Consider the following 19,281-nt stretch of genomic DNA (forward strand, 5'->3'; position numbering starts at 1 on the left):
CATTATCCATTTCATGCCCTCTAGTCAACAATTGCCATTCACACTCACCAGCTTCTCTGCCTTCTATCTGATTTCTTTGTCCTAAATCAAATTTCAGTGCAGCACTGGTTACCTTTCTTAACAGTGGTGAAATAACTATCGGTGTAGCATGTTCTTTAAACACTGGACAGACCTCAGAATCACCTGGAGATTGTGGTGCAATGGAAAATAATAATGGAAGAAAACATCCTTTCTGTTTTCCCTTCCTTTCATCTCTCTCCTTTTCCTCACACTCACATTCCCATTCTTTTTCTGAGCACTGATCTATCTCATGTAAGTCACCCACCCATGTTTTAGGGTTCCAGTAAGATCCCATTACTATTGCCCTAACTTTCACCATGGGTGGTTTTCTCTCCTTGTTCCTCCTGCTTTCTGTGCTTTCCACTTCAGCATTGGGTGTTCTACATGCTAGCACTTCACAATTATCACACCAACTGTTACATCTTTCAAACCTCTCACACAACATTCCACAACTTTCACTTTCATTCACTTTGCTATTTTCTTCCTCACACTGATCTTTGTTATTACCAATAATACAAGATAGTAAAACTCTTAAAACAGCAGCTGTCTTCTTTATACCTGATTTCTGTTTTCCTGCTTTTAATCCTTCCAGCCCCCTTCCATTTTGTGGCATGCTCAGCTCAGCTTCTGCTTTCTCTACCTGCACTACAGGTTTGCATTTCTTAGCTTTAGCCTGGTTGCTTCTGCCACTCCACTGGAAGATGGCTGACTTTAATATAAATTAAGGCATTTCTGAGTCTACAATTATAATCTAATACAATTTGCCACCTTCGTTATGGGTTGGCCTACTTTTGCCCCTGTAAGCAAACATACACATACATACACAAAGATCCTAAACAAATAAGTGCCGTATGAATGATGCATGCATGTCCCATCATTCCCTAGCACTTTAACCACTTAAATGCCGTATGAATGACGCACGCGTGTCCTCTCACTCCCTAGCACTTTAACCACTTAAATGCCGTATGAATGATGCATGCATGTCCCATCACTCCCTGGCACTTTAACCACTTAAATGCCGTATGAATGACGCACGCATGTCCCCTCACTCCCTAGCACTTTAACCACTTAAATGCCGTATGAATGATGCATGCATGTCCCATCACTCCCTGGCACTTTAACCACTTAAATGCCGTATGAATGACGCACGCATGTCCTCTCACTCCCTAGCACTTTAACCACTTAAATGCCATATGAATGACGCATGGATGTCCCATCACTCCCTAGCACTTTAACCACTTAAATGCCGTATGAATGACGCATTCATGTCCTCTCACTCCCTAGCACTTTAACCACTTAAATGCCGTATGAATGATGCATGCATGTCCCATTACTCCCTAGCACTTTAACCACTTAAATGCTGTATGAATGACGCATGCAATGTTCCACCACTCTCTAGCACTTTAATTGGGGACTCACTACCACCAGCACTAACAAACATGCGGGTGTCCTTGTGACACACATGAAGTCTCTACACTTTGTTGGTTATATTCCATTCAGCAACCAAACAATGTTTTACTTCCACCGCATTTGTACACTGGATGCCCTAAAATTCACATACGTAAACAAACACATATACATCAACAGTATTTGCAAACAGGGTGCAAAACATGGTTACCCCAAAATCCTGCCGGACTATGCCAAATGTTTTGTCTGACAAGGTGCAAAACAATTGTTACCATAAAATCCTGCCGACTACGCCAATTGTTTTGTCTTGGTAGAGTAATATATATTGCTCTACTTTCCCCTATTGTATTATTAATATGTAGCCTTAGAATGCCTAATCTCACAGACCTACCACTGTTTATAAGGTATTATTGTATATAACTTATCCCCACCTTCCCTTCTATATCTATAACCTTAGGCAATTAGATGTAGTAAAAGACAAGCAGAAGTTAAGTTACAGTTTAAACAATGTATTAGTATTATTGATAATATTCATAAATAATAACAAAATGCAAAGTACATTTGAATATTGGCAACCATACAACCTGATTAAATGATGATATGTAGTTCAGGTGGCACACAGTCTTCTGGTTACTTAAATGTCTCTAGTTAAGGCATCATTGATGCTCAGCTTTCAGCCACATGTCTGTTCAAAATGGCTGCTGAGCTGTGCTGTTCATTGTGTTCTCTTCAGGTTAGCAAGAGAGATGCTTCTTCATCATATGTTAGTTGGTAAGAGAGAGATACTGAGATTAAACACATACATTTATAAATGTTCTGTCCAACCCCGAGAGCCAATAGCACATCATGGTACTTAAAGGCTTCTGAACCAAGCCAATTCCAAACAGCCATACTTCAGACCAATGGGGGAAATAGAACATCTTAACACCTGCCCCTAAACCATATGTTAAAGTACACCTTAGCCCTTTAGCAAGGAAACACTTGCCAAACTGGTTTAAAACACACATCCCCCAAATCCTGTCATAAAATTCAAACAGACCCATTCCTAAGGGGGGGTTGGTAAACACTAAATTACATTGCTTTGTCTAAATTACAAATAAAGATATACAGTACAAAATATTCATCAAGTTATATGTAAAATCTCACATCACAACAGATGTGATAGTTCTTTCAACTTAAAAAAGTGTTCAAGGAGTTCTTGAAACTTAAAAAGCGATCAAGGCTGGCCAGTTTTGTATCATTTCCATCTCACATTCATCCTCGCTCTGGATCTTCACCCTTGCCATCCTCAGATGAATGATTCCTTGTGCAAGATGGCTCCTTTGGCAGTAGTGATCATAGTATTACCAGTTGAATACAGGAATATTTCATATATTCCTAATTTACGTTCCTCAGTCTCCTATATTCACAGATGTCATGGACATAAGGCAGCCTTCAGATCATCAGTGCTCACCATGTAACATCGTTCAAGTTCACAGCTTGTCAGAAAGGCAATTAAGATGACCTGTAGCTCAGGTCAGTGATGACAGCACACACTCATTTTAAGAATCAGTTTAAAAAAATTATAGTAACATATGGCAACAAGCCAGATGCCAGATTTTAACATTAAGAATTATTATTTACTATTATAAATTATAATTATATTTATAATTATTTATTATTATATTTATTATTATATTATTGTTTATTTATAATTATTATATTTAGAATAATGATAATTATTATTATTATTTATTCAAGTAAAAAAAGAAAAAAGAAAAGAAAGCTTCTGTAAAAAGGCTGCAATGTGGTATGACATGGCACCAGGAAGTGATAGACTGCTAGTCTTATTGGTCTCAATCCTAATAACCAAACAGAGCTCATATTTTTCTTTTAAAAACATTGTATTCATGTCTGATTAAACAGGCCTATAATCCTGATCACCCAAATGAGGTAGTAGTTGTTTCTTGGACAGTAGACTGTTTTGAATGCCTGTACTGCTGGTGAAAACTTGGAGTTTTCCTATTATTAGCCTCTTTTTCTTGCCAAGAGGCTGTTTTTCACAAAAAAGGTTGTGAGAATCATAACCAGACTATTTAGTCAAGTAGTTGAAGTGAGAACATTGACAAAATTATGGGGACGGAAGTATGAAAACAACTTAACTATTAGCCAAGCAAACCACCCTAATAGGCTGAGCAGTTTCTCATTTTTAAATTCTCTTATGCTTTTATGTGTTTGATTTTTCTTGCTACAAATGAATGGAAAACAGATAAGGCCAAAACTGTGGCTGAACTTGCCATACCTAAAAAACCTTTGTTCAGCTGCCAGTGTGGTCAGGCAGCATATAAATCAGAAGTTTAAATGCAGTGAACTTGTCATACTCTTGCAACTGGAAATGGTGCGAGTCATGTAATCTGTCATCTCCAATTTTTCCTAGACTTGCAATCTAACATCCTCTGGGTTTTTTTTAAATTAGTAACTTTTAAGATGTGGTTTTAAAAAGTCACAGTCTGGTTTAATTTAAATGTATGTACAAACTTATCAGAGAATGTGGAAGAAAAATTAGATTAAGGGGTCACATAGTCATTCAGGGGTAATGCAGATATTGCATATAAAGTGTTTTGGTATGCTTTTTATGTTTAAAATATAACGTCTATTTTAGAAGTAATATAAAGGGTTAATAAACATAGTCAAAACTTGTTAAGCATATCAGGAACCCAGAAAAAGGAAACAAGTGAAAACCGAACAAGAATGTTCTAGGTGATGCTTTAAAGAAGTGGCTGACTGTCATGTACCCAGTAAGACTTGGCAGTTGTCACATACACAGAAACTCCATAAAAAAAAGAGTGGAACTTAAGAAGTATTGGAAAGCATTGTAATGGGAAAGATTGTAGTGAAATTAGACTTTTATTTTGGGTATGTGTTTGGGTTGTAAGCTAATGAACCAATCAGAGTAAACGTCAGATGTTCTGTAAGCATTAATTCAGCTCGGCTATGCAAACCCAGTTATTGTCTAGAAGTATAACTGTCTCTTGTCTTTTCTCTGTGACCATTCTGAGGTACCCTCTGATCAGAGCCCATCCCTCAGGAGACTGCTGTGATGGGGTGCTACCTCTTCATGACACATAAACAAGCTTCATTCTGCCTAATTCTTTGGGTTGATTTTTTTATATTCAAAGAATATCTAGTTGAGGACAAAAATTTAATTATTTAATATATTGACAATTTATTTCTTTCCACAAGAAATAGAGACAATTAGACAAAGGTATGTTCCACCATTTAGGTCCTTGACATCTGGAGACGGGGATAACTGCTAGCCCTGAGACTGTAGACGTGCAACAAAAATGTGGAGTACCTCCTCTGTTAGTGCAATATTTCAAAATAAGGTCTGGTCATGTCAGATCACGTCATGCCCTTTCTCAGCTACCATAATGTCTTGCTCATTTTGAATCCTGAATTTCCTGATGTGGGAAGTGGGTGGGTGGATGGGAGAGTCTATTGTCACAGTTACATTGCTGCAATGTGTTCTCAGAAATAAAAATATTTCCAATCCTGTGTATTTTTCTTATTGGGGAATAATCATCATTATAAATATCCATCCATCCATCTATTTTCAATACACATCCTACATATATGGAGTTGTGAGGAAGGAGTGCTAACTACTGCACTAAATCTAGCACCAAGAATGCCTTCTGCTTCTGCCGTGGATTGCAAATCTACCTAACTCTTACAAAGAATCATCCAGAAATGTCACTTCTTTTATATAATTCCCCTGTTCAGTTTTCTGTGACTTCATAATGGAGATCACAGGTTAGAAAAGGGATGAATGGATGTCCTTATAGTATGCTGAGACTCTTATACTCTGTCATTACATCCCATTTGTATTTAATGTCTGCATAAAAATCATAGCTTCACAAGACGATTAGATCGTTTTTTTGTTTTTCTGGAGAATAATCTGCAGCCAGCAATCAAACCAGGAGGCCAAAGACCTTCATGCAGCTTTTGAGGGATACCACATAATAGAATTAGTTTCATGGGTCATATCAGACATTTTGGAAAGTCTGCCATTTCTTATGCCACCAGCAGTGTCAACCACGGGCTGGCTTTTGAATGTTTAAAACCACCAGAGACTGTTTGCTTATATGCAACCCCCCACATCATTTCCAAAGAACTGTTTGTCCTGAAGGCCTTTGACTTTACCACTGGGTAGCTTCCAATGTTGGTGTGAAAAACTCCAGCTTTGCAGTTGAAGGGTTAGAATTGACTTTGAAGAACACCAGCTTTGCAGCCAAAGGGGTGAAGGGTAAATTCTTTCAGGCTCTGAATGCCGAATGCTGAAAAACAAACAGCCTGTATTTCAAAAGGAAAGTTCACAGAACTTTCAGCTTCACAGATCCACAGCTTTTGAATATTTAGAAATGACTCTTCTGAATGGGCACTCTGAGGGACAGCACATGAAGCCTCCCTAATTCAACTAGATGATTATACAGTCTATATATCTGAAGCTGGTGGATAGGGGAATACAAATATTAAATATACTGTGAAATGAAGATGTTAGTAACTCAGTTGGACTTGTTTTATGAATGTAAAAGTAAAACTGTAAAGGAATATCATCAGCCTCTCTCATTTTATACATTATACCACCTTTCACTGTGAATGTCATTACAAACTACATTATAAAGAAACCAACAATGACAATACATCAATCTATTCATTCGCTAACTCTGCTTAATCCAAGTATGGAGCCATCAAGGTAGAACAACGTAACCTAGCAGCATCAGGTGCAAAGCTGGAACTAATCCTGGATGGGTGTCATGCAGAGTATATAAAATTGACATAGAAAGAAAAAAAAAGTAATGCCCAGAGTATACAAGGAAATATTTAACTGTTAGTCAGGCAAAGCTTACATAAACAAGTTATATATTCATAAATAAATATTCATCTCCCCTGCCACAAGGCCCATATGGGATAAGCAGGGGAGTTGCCAGTTAAAAGGGAGAAGGGACCGGCTTTTTTTTTTTTTTTTAAAGGACAACTTTCTGCCATGGTTTTAACCTTGTTGTAAAGGATTTGTTTTTGGATTTTAACCACCATTTTTCACCTGCTTTTATGGATTATTTTGTATGACTTTTGGAACACTGCACTATTTGGACACATTTTTAATAAATGCACTGAACACTTTTATACCATTACCTCGCTCCAAGTGTGACTTGTCCTATTCTGCCAGCTCATTTGGTTACATTATCGACGGTAACGGGTTCAAGAGGCTCACAAAACTGGAAGAGGGAGCAGGAGCTCCACTATCACAGTCAGTAACAGGAAGGGACTGGTTGCTTAACCACCCTAAAAATCTGCAGAAGTAACAAGCAGCAGAAGGGCTTGATTAACCATTAAGTAACATAAGTATTTGCTTAGGGCATCAAGGGAAACTTGGGGGGATTTTCCAATGCCAGATTTACCAAGGACCATTTGTTGCAAAACTGCAAATGGTACAACTGAACCAAAAAGGGGCTCCCGCATTAAATGAAAAAATTACATACATATACTTTGTCAAATAGACACACTCGACTTATCAAGAAAAACACTTTTTCTTTACTCTTTTCTTAATACTGGTATTATTGTACATTCAAGTAATGCAAAGAACCACTACAAAAAGCAATATTCAAATTAAATCTCCCCCCTTTAGTCCAGGTAGTGGGACGCATACGCCGGGCAGTATTGGTTAGTGGTGCTAAGTAAACCCCCCCCCCCCCCCTTTAATTTCAATAAAACACTCCCATTGCCAAAGTAAGGAGACTGTGGAAGATTGTGGGTTCGCTTCCCGGTTCCTCCCTGTGTGGATAGCGCTTTGAGTACTGAGAAAAGCTCTATATAAATGTAATGAATTATTATTTATTATAAAAGCTACAAGCCAAAATTAAACACAACTGTTTGAAACCCAACATGAGAGAAATCAAATCTAACAGTCTAATTTTTGGTGCAGCACCACAAAGCCTCCTGGGATGTCAGTGCTATCCGTCGGTACAATATATACAATAATAAAAATAATAATAAATGAGTAATAATATAGGTTAATGATATATATTAATCTTGGGAATACAACAAAATTAGAATATGGGAACAGCCACACAGTCCACCGAGGCTCATGTGATCATTCTTGTCTTGGTCATGTCGGCTGTCCCATTCAGTCGTCCACTGATAGTGAATGCAGCTCGTATATATATGGGGGCAGCAAAATCTTTTAAGTGCTTAGGACATCTAAAGGTCTTAATCCAGCCCTAAGTCCTTATATTAACATTAAATGCATTTGCTTGCAAGGTAATCACTTTAAGGTACTATATAGATTGCATGTTAATGGACTCAGTGCAAGATATTTTGGTAATTAAGAGTGAATATAACTGATATCCATCAGTCAACTTCATTGAAGTGAACACGCAGACTCCATTCATACAAACATGAGCCCCTGGCATTGTGAAGCAGGAATGCTAGTTCTGTGCTGCCATTCTTCCCAATTAAAACCATAACCTTAACCTGATTTAGACTGAAAGTGAAACGTATAAGGCCAGCTTGACTTGTTTCACTTGGCAGCACACTATGCTGGTCCTAAATCTCTCCCTCTCTTACTCTCACTGTCAATAGAAGAGAAAAGTACCTGCATATCCAATATGGCGGGCAGCAAATTGGCAGTATCTTTGCGAAATAACCTACTTTTGCAATATAATGCAATCATAATTGAAAAAAAAGGAATTACATTTTTGAGCAGCTGGAATCATCTCCCATAATTTTATAATTAGTATGTCGTCTGTGTAATAGGAGGTGTTGTTCACCAGAGATGCTGAAAACTTCTTTCCATTGGGGTGACAATGAGAAGTCAAGCAAAATGACATCTTTTATTGGCTAAATAAAAAGATTATAATATGCAAGCTTTTGAGGCAGCTCAGGACCCTTCTTCAGGCAGGTTATAATACAGAAACTGGAATTCCCTGTGTTTATAGAGACACTAGGGCAGATATAACATTGGAAAACCTTTAAGTAGGTCCTCTTAAATGTAAAAAAATGAATAGACATCTCCAGGCTAAAATTCATTTCGCAGGATAGGAGAACAATGAATGGTCAAGATCTTTTGATGACTGTCCAACACAGTCTTTTGAATTTTGAGTTTTTATTTTTTCCATACAATGTGGATCTATAGTCAGGTTGTCTGGGCCAGTCAGAGAGATGTAAATAACCCTCATATCTGGTCATACAACTCTCGTCTCTATTTAAACCATGCTGTAATGCGTTAAATATTAGCAACAGTTCAACTTCCCATTTCTTTCTGTCTTGCTTGTTTTGAAGTTGCCCGTACGCACCGTGACTTTAAGGTCCTTCTCACAGTGTCCATGGCTGCTGAAGTAAGCTCCTACAGGAACATCCCTATTACAACCAAAGAGTTAAATCTAAAAGCCACGCCCCTTTGGGGGTGTTGCACGTTTCACCCGGAAGAGAAGCCGCAGACTGACTAGCCGTGTAACACGAGAAGGCGGCTGTGGTCGAGTGGCATGGATGAGAGGGTTTTCATGTGTCTTGTTAGAGGAATCAGAAAGTACAGCATTTACATTTGGTAAGATTTACTTAGTTAGCTACTAGGAAAAGTGCTGATTGTATTAAGAGACTCGAGTATGAAAAGCTTAGATTTGCTGCACACCTGCATATTCAAACAATCGCTTTTAGCTGCAAGCCAGCTGACCTTTGTATCGATGGGTAGATGAGAAAAAATGTTCAGGAGCATGCGGGACATTTCGTGGAACAAATGCGGCGCTTCACTTGTGGAGGTTGCATTTTTTCCGCCGACCATTTCGTCGGTTTGTGATAAGGAAACTTTGCACGTCCCCAGTGAATTCTAGCGCTGTAGCTTCTCTCAGCACAAAAGAGGACAGAGTCCCGTAAAAAATGCGGAAAGGAAATGCTTTTCCTAATGATTTCAGTTTCATTGTTCTTCATTTCAAAAGCTAAGACAAAGATTCAGTTCACAAAATATACTAGGTGGTTTTAAAACTTGAACTCTGTTGAATTGGTATCGCGCAGTTCGAGCGTTTAGTTTATGGCAGTTGTGACCCGAGGCTCTCTGAGCTCTCTCGACTGTCTCACTCGCTCTTTGTCGTTGTTTATTATTCAACTTTTCTATTTAACACCACTGCACTATTGGAGCTTATGTATAACTGAGCAGAACTTTCGTAATGCGTAGATTGGTAGATTGTTTATTTTCTATGTAGTCCGTGTTATTTTTGTTTTATAAATGTTTTGCTGTACTTTTGGGTTTTGGCTCTTTTAGTATATATCAATATAGCGCCAAGAACTTCATAAGGTAAAGTAGCACTGCTTTATTGCCTGTAATTCTTAGTATACAGATTGAATCAAATTATGACACATCTTTGGTCTCCTTTAGATTACCAGGCTATTATTATAATTAATAGCAATCCTTATCAATTACAGAATTACATATTTAAATATTTGTTTCATGATTATATGCTAGGGCATCTTTTGACTCTTGTTTTACTGACCTTTCTTTTGCTTTCAGATGGTCTTGTACTGGCTTTTAGTCTATATTCTCTATAAAACCTCTTGTTCTAACATCTATAGCACGTGCACTTCAGAACTTGTAATTCACCTGAAGCTAAGGATGTTCTGGCCCAGTCAGTACTTGGATGGGGGAAATGCCTGGGTCATTGCCGGAAGAGGTGTCAGAGAGGCCTGTAGGGGGAACATATCCTGTGTGGATCTGAGGATCTCTGGGCATCCTTCATAGAGAATGAGGTGTATCCCGATATCCAGACAAAACTGCCTGCAACAGCCTAGTCATTCTGGCCCCCTAATCATACTATGTACACTTTTGGCTGTTATTCCTACTTTAATGGGAACATGATGGAATACATGTGTGTGAATGAGAGTAAGGTCAGTGGAATGGTGAGGATGCAGAAAGTAGACTTGGTGAAGGTGGATGAGTTTAAATACTTGGGATCAACTGTACAGAGTAACGGGGATTGTGGAAGAGAGGTGAAAAAGATAGTGAATGGGTGGAGAAGAGTGTCAGGAGTAATTTGTGACAGATGGGTATCGGCAAAAGTGAAAGGGAAGGTCTACAGGATCGTAGTGAAACTAGCTTTTTTATATGGGTTGGAGACGGTGGCACTGACCAGAAACCAGGTGGCAGAGTTAATGATGCTAAAATTTGCATTGGGTGTGACGAGGATGGACAGGAATAGAAATGAGTACATTAGAAGGTCAACTCGGGTTGATTAGTTGGGAGACAAAATCAGAGAGGTGAGATTGCGTTGGTTTGGACATGTGCAGAGGAGAGATGCTGGGTATATTGGGAGAAGGATGTCAAAGATAGAGCTGCCAGGCAAGAGGAAGGCCCAAGAGAAGGTTTATGGATGTGGTGAGAGAGGACATGCAGGTGGTGGGTGTAACAGAACAAGATGCAGAGGACAGGAAGATATGGAAACAAATGATCCACTGTGGCAACCCCAAACAGGAGCAGCCGAAAGAAGAAGGAAAAGATCACATTACATAAAATAAACAGTTCCCATTTTATTCATAATCTTTTTGCAAATGTTTAAGTATTTTAACATTAATTACAAATAAGCACAATTCAGATTTTGTCCAAATGTATGATAAATACGTGCATTTTTTTTTCTGGAATATATCCATTCATTTTTAGTGGTTATGTAAAAGAAAAGAATACAGCTGGAAACGTCTAGTATTTTTGATGGTATTTTTGTATAATGTCTTGGAATGTGCTATAGCAAGATTAATCAGGGAAGTTGTTTCTCCTGAGGTCTAACACTTTGTTTCCTGTTGAGATATTGCACTGTGGCAACTGAGAGGATTGACGTAAAAATTCTTGGTTAATTACTGACCTTTTTGACGTGGCAGCACATTATAAGTTTTAGAAATAGGGAGCATGCACTGGTACAGTGTGTTGCCTTTATAAATGTACTGATGAAAAAAGAAACACAACACTTGTTGGTCTGTTCAATATTCATTGATGAAATAACTGCGGATATATTAGAATAGCAGGAACAGCTACAGGAAAACAGTATTCACAGCAGTCATTTTGAAGTTGTTGAATATTTTGTGTCACTCCTTTCAACAACTACTGCTTGACCCTTCCGTGTATACATTCAATGAATCTCTGAATCTACAGTTATAAGAGATTTTTCTGTTACTGCAAAAGGGCCTGACAAAGTTGCTTGCTGTTAGCAGTTCGAGTGTCATATCTCTGATGTTGTGGTTTAGGATATCCCAAGGGTGGACTATGTGGTTAAGGTCAGGAGAGAAGGCAGGCAGCATTCATTAGGACAACTGTGTGTGACTTGGCAATGTCCTGCTTTAGTGTAAGATTTGTGTAGGAGGTGTGAGCAGAGGGCTTCCCAATAGGTCTCTGGGCATATGTATTATATGTACAATCTGGGAGATTGTATTATCTGATTTAGTGCAGCAAGCATGTGTGTAGGGTTATCTGTTGAAAAATAGTCTTATCACCATGTCAAAGCACAGTGAAAGTTATTTAATGTAAACTACATTATTGCAATTTAATTAGATGATTTACTGAATGAACTTCATTCATAAATTATGCAGATCTCTTTTCATATTTCTAGGGTCTCATTTAGCCATTTGGAAGAAAAAAAATATACAAGCTGAGACACAAAAATAACCGGACTGGGCTTGGGGCTTTCCTGGAAAACCGTCTGTAGGTCACCCGAACAAGAATCATAGAACTATATCCCCTCCTACATGCCCTCTCAAACCGCCGACCAGCTAGGTATATCCTATGAATAGTCCAGTCAGTATTTGCACAACAATTGCTACATGAGTTGTGACAATGTCAGATAAATAAATCGAACAGCGAATCAACATCAAATTTCTCATAAAATTGAACAAAACGGCCACAGAAACTTATGAAATGATAAAAACAGTGTATGGTGATAACAGTTTGTCTCGCACACAAGTTTTTGAGCGTCACAAACGTTTTTGGGAAGGACAAGAAAATGTGGAAGATGTTTAATGCCCTTAGGTCGAAATGGGGTGGGGCGGGGTGGGGGGGGTTGAGTATGCTTGAATAGGTCTTACTCTAAGGCCAGCAACATGGAGTCTGTCCCGCAGTGATGTGAGAATTGTGCCTGACATCTGTTTCGGTTGCAACATTGCTGTAAAGCCTAAACTGTCTCTCAAATGGAACTGTGCAATGTGTTGGTTGGTCCTTCCTTGTTTTGACATATCAGGGTGATTAGATCTTGTATGGTCTGCTAAAACCTTGCTTTTGGACATGACAAAGTGGAGCAGAATAATGCATAGTGTCTGGCAATGCTGGCACATGACATGCCTACCTGCAGCACACTGGTGGTCTTCTCTCTTGCTTCTGGTGATATCTGAGTCATTACGGAATGCAGAGAAAGCTGCCATATTTTTGACTTAGTATTACTCTAACCAAAGCTTTAAATTAAGGCCTTTTGAAAGATGACATGGTCAGGCATTGTTCCAATTGAATCTTACTAGGTAAAAATTCACCTGATGTAATTTGTGGACCCAATTGTAATGCCACACTAATAGGATATATATCATGATGTGGGAAGTACAAGATGATGTAAGTTAGACCTAAACTTTATAATGCACTAGTGAGACCTTGTCAAGAACACTGTGTACAGATTTGGTGCTTATATTACAAAAGAGATGTAACAGTGAGAATGTCTAGAGAAGTTGAAAGTGGAGATTGAAGGAGTTGCTTTTAGTTTATACAAACAGAAATTAAGAGAGTACATGATTGAAGCTTTTAAAATTATGAAAGGAATTTGGACATTGGCAATCAGCTGTTACTTTAACATAAATTCTTCAACAAGAGCAATGGGACATGAGTAGAAACTTGTTAAGGGCAGATTTCACACAAACGTTAGAAAGTTTTTTTTGTCCTGCAAGGAACCATAAACACATGGATTACAATGTGAATGAGTGATTGTAACACCAAGTCTGTCTGAGAAGTATGTTGTCCAAAATTATGTTAATTTAGTGCATTCTCAGAACATATGGCTTAGTGATGCTGGAGCTATATGACACCGCTTGCTTGTTGGGTCTTGCCTTGGGTACATTTTAGATAATTTTAAGCAAAATAAATGTGATCGATGAGAAAGACTTTTAGTTGTGTTATGGAATGCTGGGTGCATATAGAACTAGTGTATTTTATGGATGGCTTGGTTCCACTCCTTTTTTGAGATGCCAATGGGTTGTATTAAGTTACTGTAAATGTGTATTGCATCACAATTTGTGTTTAGCGGGCATTTTACTAGGGAACATCGAAGATGTACATCACTCAGTTAGATGCAGAAAGTTTGATGCGGTATTGCAAGTAAAGTCTAATCACAGACAAGAATGACAAAAATAAAATTTACCGTTCTCTTTTTGGAATCACTAGTTGTAGGGCATTGATTCCTACTCTTTTGCCGAATATATCTTTTGACTGTACTAAGTATTGCTGTTTGTGAATCATCAGCATAGCCTAGTTTTAAGTTATGAACCTAGTCAGGGTTGACTTCATCTTGCTGCTCCTGTCAAAAAGATGCTTTGCTGAGTTACAAGAGAATTTGCTGATTTGGAATTGAAAGCAAATACTTCGTATTTAATTAAAAGAAACCCTTTCGATAATACAAATAATCTTTTCAAAATGGATTTACTTAAAGATAAAAACTCACTATGGAGTACAAGCTGTTTTTAACATTTCATCATTAATTATGTCTAAAAACTCATTATGGAGTACAGGATGTTTTTAACATTTCATCATTACTTTTGTCACTTTTACAGTATATCCCTATTTTGGAAGGCACTAGTATGTACGTATGTATGTGTTATAACTGTAGACCATATAGCAGCTTCTGATGCTTTCAGTAATCACCATCGCATTTTTTACTTAGCATAGCATTCCCGAAAGATAAACTGCAGTTTGAAATATATTTACTGCGTTTATAAAAGTAAATTTGTGTGGATCTAACCCACCTGTAGGGAAATGCTCGGAACACATAATGTGCCACTTCCTGACAGTATGGTCGTTCAAGTTTTTCCGATTGATGGCTTTTAGCCAAGCTTTCCGTTTGTTCTTCGGTTTCTTTTCCTTGATTTTTGCTTAATCATGCTAAATGCAGCCATTAACATTATTTTTCCCATTTATGCTTTTAGCTGTTTTCGAGATTGAAGATAGCTACTTATGACAGCTATAACAATTAATTTAGTTGACTGCTTATTAGAAAGTACTTATTTGTCCCATACTAAAAGTTGCACCATAACAATTAAGTGTTTTTTTTTCAAATTGTAATTATTTAATCAATGTTTTTATTCACAGCAAATTACAGAAATTCTGTAAAAATTATTTTAATGAGTGATTATCAGGAACCTATTCTTCACAGTTCTGGCATGAAACATCAGTAATTCTGGGATCCTTTGGTTTAAGTATTAATCAGAATGAGATCATAAGCAGAATAATACTTTCAGAGTGCTGGAGTTAGTACAGTTGTAGATCAAGAAGCACTGCAAAGAGAAAATTAAATTGGTCCAAAAATGCATTGTGAAGGTTGTGTTTAAGAAACAGACGCTGTCTGTTTTACTAATGATATTGCAAACCAACAATTAGTACAAATAAACATACTGAGCAAGTGATGTGCAAAAAAGATCTGTAAAATATTGCATAGTATGTTTGGAGTAAGAAGATGCCAAAATTATTGTGAGGGAAAGCAAGAAGTCATGCATTCAAATTTGCATATCAGTTTTTACCTTCAAATTAGACTTTTAAAAATACATTCAAATTATATTATAATACTTATATCCAATCTAACAACCCTAATTGAAAGAGTGCCAAAAAAATTGTTTTTCATATGACAGTGTCCACAAATTTTATGATGCATGCTCATTATTTTCATAGTGTGCAAATCAGAGAGAACCTATATGCTTAATTTAAATGATGAATTAGCTTAAATGTTGAATATTTTCAGTCGTTATGACATATGTAGTTTGTCGTTTGTGAGAATGTAACAACAAATTTTGTTGTACAAGTACCAACTGTAAAATGCATTGTTTTTTGCATTCTTATAGATCCCACTGAAAAAAGACAGATAAAACCCCCTAGCCTCTCCTCTATGTATTTATGATATATCCCAACAAAAATATTGCCTTACTCTACTGTTAATTTTTTATTCCACATATCTAGTTTACCTATTGTAAGCTTGATTCCTTTATTCCTAATATTGCAGTGCTTAAGTAATTACCTTACAAGGTACATTTTTTCTGCTCTGTATTTGAAACCCATGGAATCAGTGGTAATGCTGTGGTTTCTGATGCATATAACAAGTCAAAGCTCCTAGGTGTTACTGCTCTGCTGTCCATTTTTAAACACATGCTTAAAATGTTTGGGTTATTTTGACTTGTATAAAGCTGTCTTAATTTGCAAAATGGAGCAATGTGTTCATTGAAACTGTATTTAATTATTTGGAAAACTCATCTGTCAAACTAAAGCATATAAGAAAGTTTGTTGTAACTAATTTGCAAGTAAGGCTTTTTTACTATTCTAGGTTGCAATTGAAAAATGTTTGAGAGTATCAGCTTAGTTCAATTTTCTTAATTCAACTTTTTCAAATAAGTATCACTCTCCCCGCATGTGCTAAAATTAGGGAAAAATTCTTAAACTTGCTTATTTAAATTTATGGTAGCGGGGGTCAAAGCCTACCCAGCAAGCACCGGCCACAGGGCAGGAGCCAGACTACGATGTGTCAGTTCATCAAAGATGGTTTCCAATTCATTTTCTTAATGCAAATGCTCTTCAGGTAGCTTAAAAAAGCTTTCCAGTTGTGCTTCAATGTGAAGCAGTTTTGCACCACCATGAGTTTCTGTTCACAAAATCTTAGAACTGAGTATTCATATTTTAAATTCTTCTTTGTGTAGATATTATATATGCTATTTTAAATACAATAGGCTGCCAAAGTGGATCTCTGGTCTTCTGTCCTTGGACCCCCTAGAATTTTATTTTCTTCAGCATCCTCGTCAGCTGGAGTTTTTGTTTTCTCTCTCTACATTCTGATTGTAGCGTACAGTGCCTACAAAAAGTATTACTTTTTTGGAAGTTTTCACATTTTATTGTAATACAACATTGAATAACTGATTTTGATTTGGCTTTTTTGACACTTCTCAACAGAAAAACACTCAGATCTATAGAGAAGCAGAAAATTTAAGTGTATGGAGTACAGTGAAATTGGTACTTTCAATTTCCAACCTACCTGCAATATAATGTTCCAATAATAGTGTTTTATTTTAGGGTGTACTCACACTGGCAGTTTGTTCTGTGCCTGAGCATGTTTGTCTGCATGTAACCCCGCAAAGTCTACTTCATTTGACTAGTGTGATTGCTCTGTGTCAGGCCAACCGTATCGTTCCCTGGCCCGTTTGGAAGAGGTGGGCCAGAGCATGGTTCAGTAGCATTTTAGAACAGTGTGATCTCTAAATGAGCCCGAGCACAAAAAAACTGGCAAGACATGACTTCAATGATGCGTCAAGTCAGGTATTACAATTCTCATTTCATTCAATACCATTTGAGTAAAAAATAAGGTTTTATTCTCACTGTACACATGCATGTGAATTGTAGTTGGCAAGAAGAGCTGCAAATTCCTCCCTTAACATCATTTGTCTCCGTAAAAATCTTGTACGTGTAGCACAATTAACAGCAAAATGCTGCGCTGCCAAAACGATAAATCTGTAAGAGTGTAGAGCATTATCCTGCCCTACATGACCCCCCAAAAAAACAAAAATAAGTAAAATCATTTTGACATGCATGCTGTCACTCTGTGTTTGGATTTTGTTTTGGTTTTACACAAACTCTGATGGTTATGACGAAAGCATACCTGGGCCCAGAACTTAAAAGCATGGTGTGAGTGCAGGCCACCGGGGGGTAGGGAAGGGGGGGCAATTGCACTTGGGGACAGCATGGAACAAGGCACATAGTGTGAGTGCACCCTTTGGGTACTACAAGAAGAAAAACTAAGTAATGTATTTAACAGTGGTCACAAAAAATCAACCTCTTCTTAGTCTCTCTTTATGTTTACAGTAATTACATCATTGTTTACGATAGTTTTATAACAAAGCATTTTTCTTTTTTGTTACAGTATTTTATTTCTTATACAAATTAAATGCTTATTTGATGTGCAGTTGATGCCATTTATTTCCTTAACAGATAGAAGACAAGGCTGAAAATGGCCCATGTGGGAGCAGTAGTGGCTGCGGTAACTGGAGTAATGGCCATTCTCCTTCACTCTTCTATTCACAAGATTGAAGAAGGACATTTAGCAGTTTACTATAGGTAAATGTATATATATTTACAGGATTTCCAGTTTTAAACACAGATAGTAAAGGTGAAAATTGACATTACTACACATTGTGAACTGTTTGCTTTAGAATGAAATGCCAATTAAATATTATGCTGTAGGTTCCATACTTGGCTGGAACACCCATATAATGGAACGATGTGAATAGACAGGCATCCTAGTTGGTTTGGTTTGTGATACTTTTCCTGGTCAGCAAGTTGTCATAGTGAAAGGACAGAGGGAGACTACCTCCCAGGGCCATATGTTCATTCAGTGCTCTAGTAGGGTTCCCATTTGGACATGCACAATGCTGCGTGAGAGTTATAGTTCAGCCCTGTTTGGTTCCACCAGTGCCACTAGAGAGAACTGCTGGAAACAGGCTCCCCTGTCAGGGAGGTGTTCCACCTCACTCGGAAGTGTTGTTCCAAACCATATCAATGGAACTGGTTACAGATGTATTTCAAAACTTCTGAATACTCCAGTAAGCAATATTGAGGCCATTAATGTTGTGATGTTTCTTGAGTTAATGCCAATGTCTGGTGAGAATTTCATGTAAATAACCTCATTGAAAATATATTTACTGACAAACACTATTAATTTAGCTCCCCATCAACACAATTTTCCACTATTTCCAACTTAGAAACTTTGCTAAACGAAATTTGCCCAGTTTTCCTCACCTCCTAACTATTTTTGTTCCAGAAGAAAAATTGATCAGTCTTGAACACTCACAGCATTTCCATAAGATGTCAAAACATTTTAAAGTCCCTTCCTTTCAAAGATCCCTGAATACAGTACAGCATTTCAGAAAAGGAGCAGAAGGAAGCCATGCACAGAATTCAGTTTAGCCCCATGTGTGCAGAGCATACAATTTATTCAGCTTAAAATCTTTATCGAGCACATCTATCTTGTTTAAAATTGTCCAAAATGTTTCCAGGGCAAGATCCAACTTGTGAATGTTGCAATTGAGCTCCAGCCTCACTGGGCCACATGTTTTGGGCGTGCACCAAATTAACATCATTGTGGACCAAAATCTTTAAATGCCTATCAGAGACGGCCTTGGTGTCACATTCACTCCTAATCCATTTACAGCTGTGTTTGGTGTACTCCCATATTGGCTTTAAGTGGAGAAGGGCAAACTAACTGTAATTGCCTTTACTTCACTGCTAGCATGTAGACTTGCTCAGCTGGAAGAATCCCACCCAGCCACTTTTTTTTTAAAAAAAATCTAATTTTTGAGAGGATCTATTCAAAGCTTTTTTAAGACCTGGCAGGATATAATCAACAAAATTTTAGAATAAGCATTTATATTGGGGAAAATGATTCTCTTTCCTCTTTTCTAACTTAGTCTTACTCTGACTTTCTCTGTAAAAAAGGAAATATGTACTGAGAAAATGTTGACACATTCAATACTTATTTCCTCCACTGTACAACATGTGAATAATACAAGCCTATTGCTGTT

The 19,281-nt window shown here is 37.5% G+C and overlaps 1 protein-coding gene across 1 annotated transcript in view; it reads left to right on the plus strand.

Annotated features, from left to right (window-relative positions):
* The first annotated feature begins 8,932 nt into the window (after positions 1-8,932).
* Positions 8,933-19,281, plus strand: part of erlin1 (ER lipid raft associated 1) — a 50,453-nt gene continuing 40,104 nt past the window's right edge. The window contains exons 1-2 of the mRNA XM_028795591.2: positions 8,933-9,049; positions 17,693-17,818. Coding sequence (XP_028651424.1) covers positions 17,712-17,818 — 107 coding nt within the window. The 5' untranslated portion in view covers positions 8,933-9,049; positions 17,693-17,711. The remainder of the gene's footprint in view (positions 9,050-17,692; positions 17,819-19,281) is intronic.

This window comes from Erpetoichthys calabaricus, chromosome 2 (assembly GCF_900747795.2).
Source record: "Erpetoichthys calabaricus chromosome 2, fErpCal1.3, whole genome shotgun sequence".
NCBI classification, from domain to species: Eukaryota; Metazoa; Chordata; class Cladistia; order Polypteriformes; family Polypteridae; genus Erpetoichthys; species Erpetoichthys calabaricus.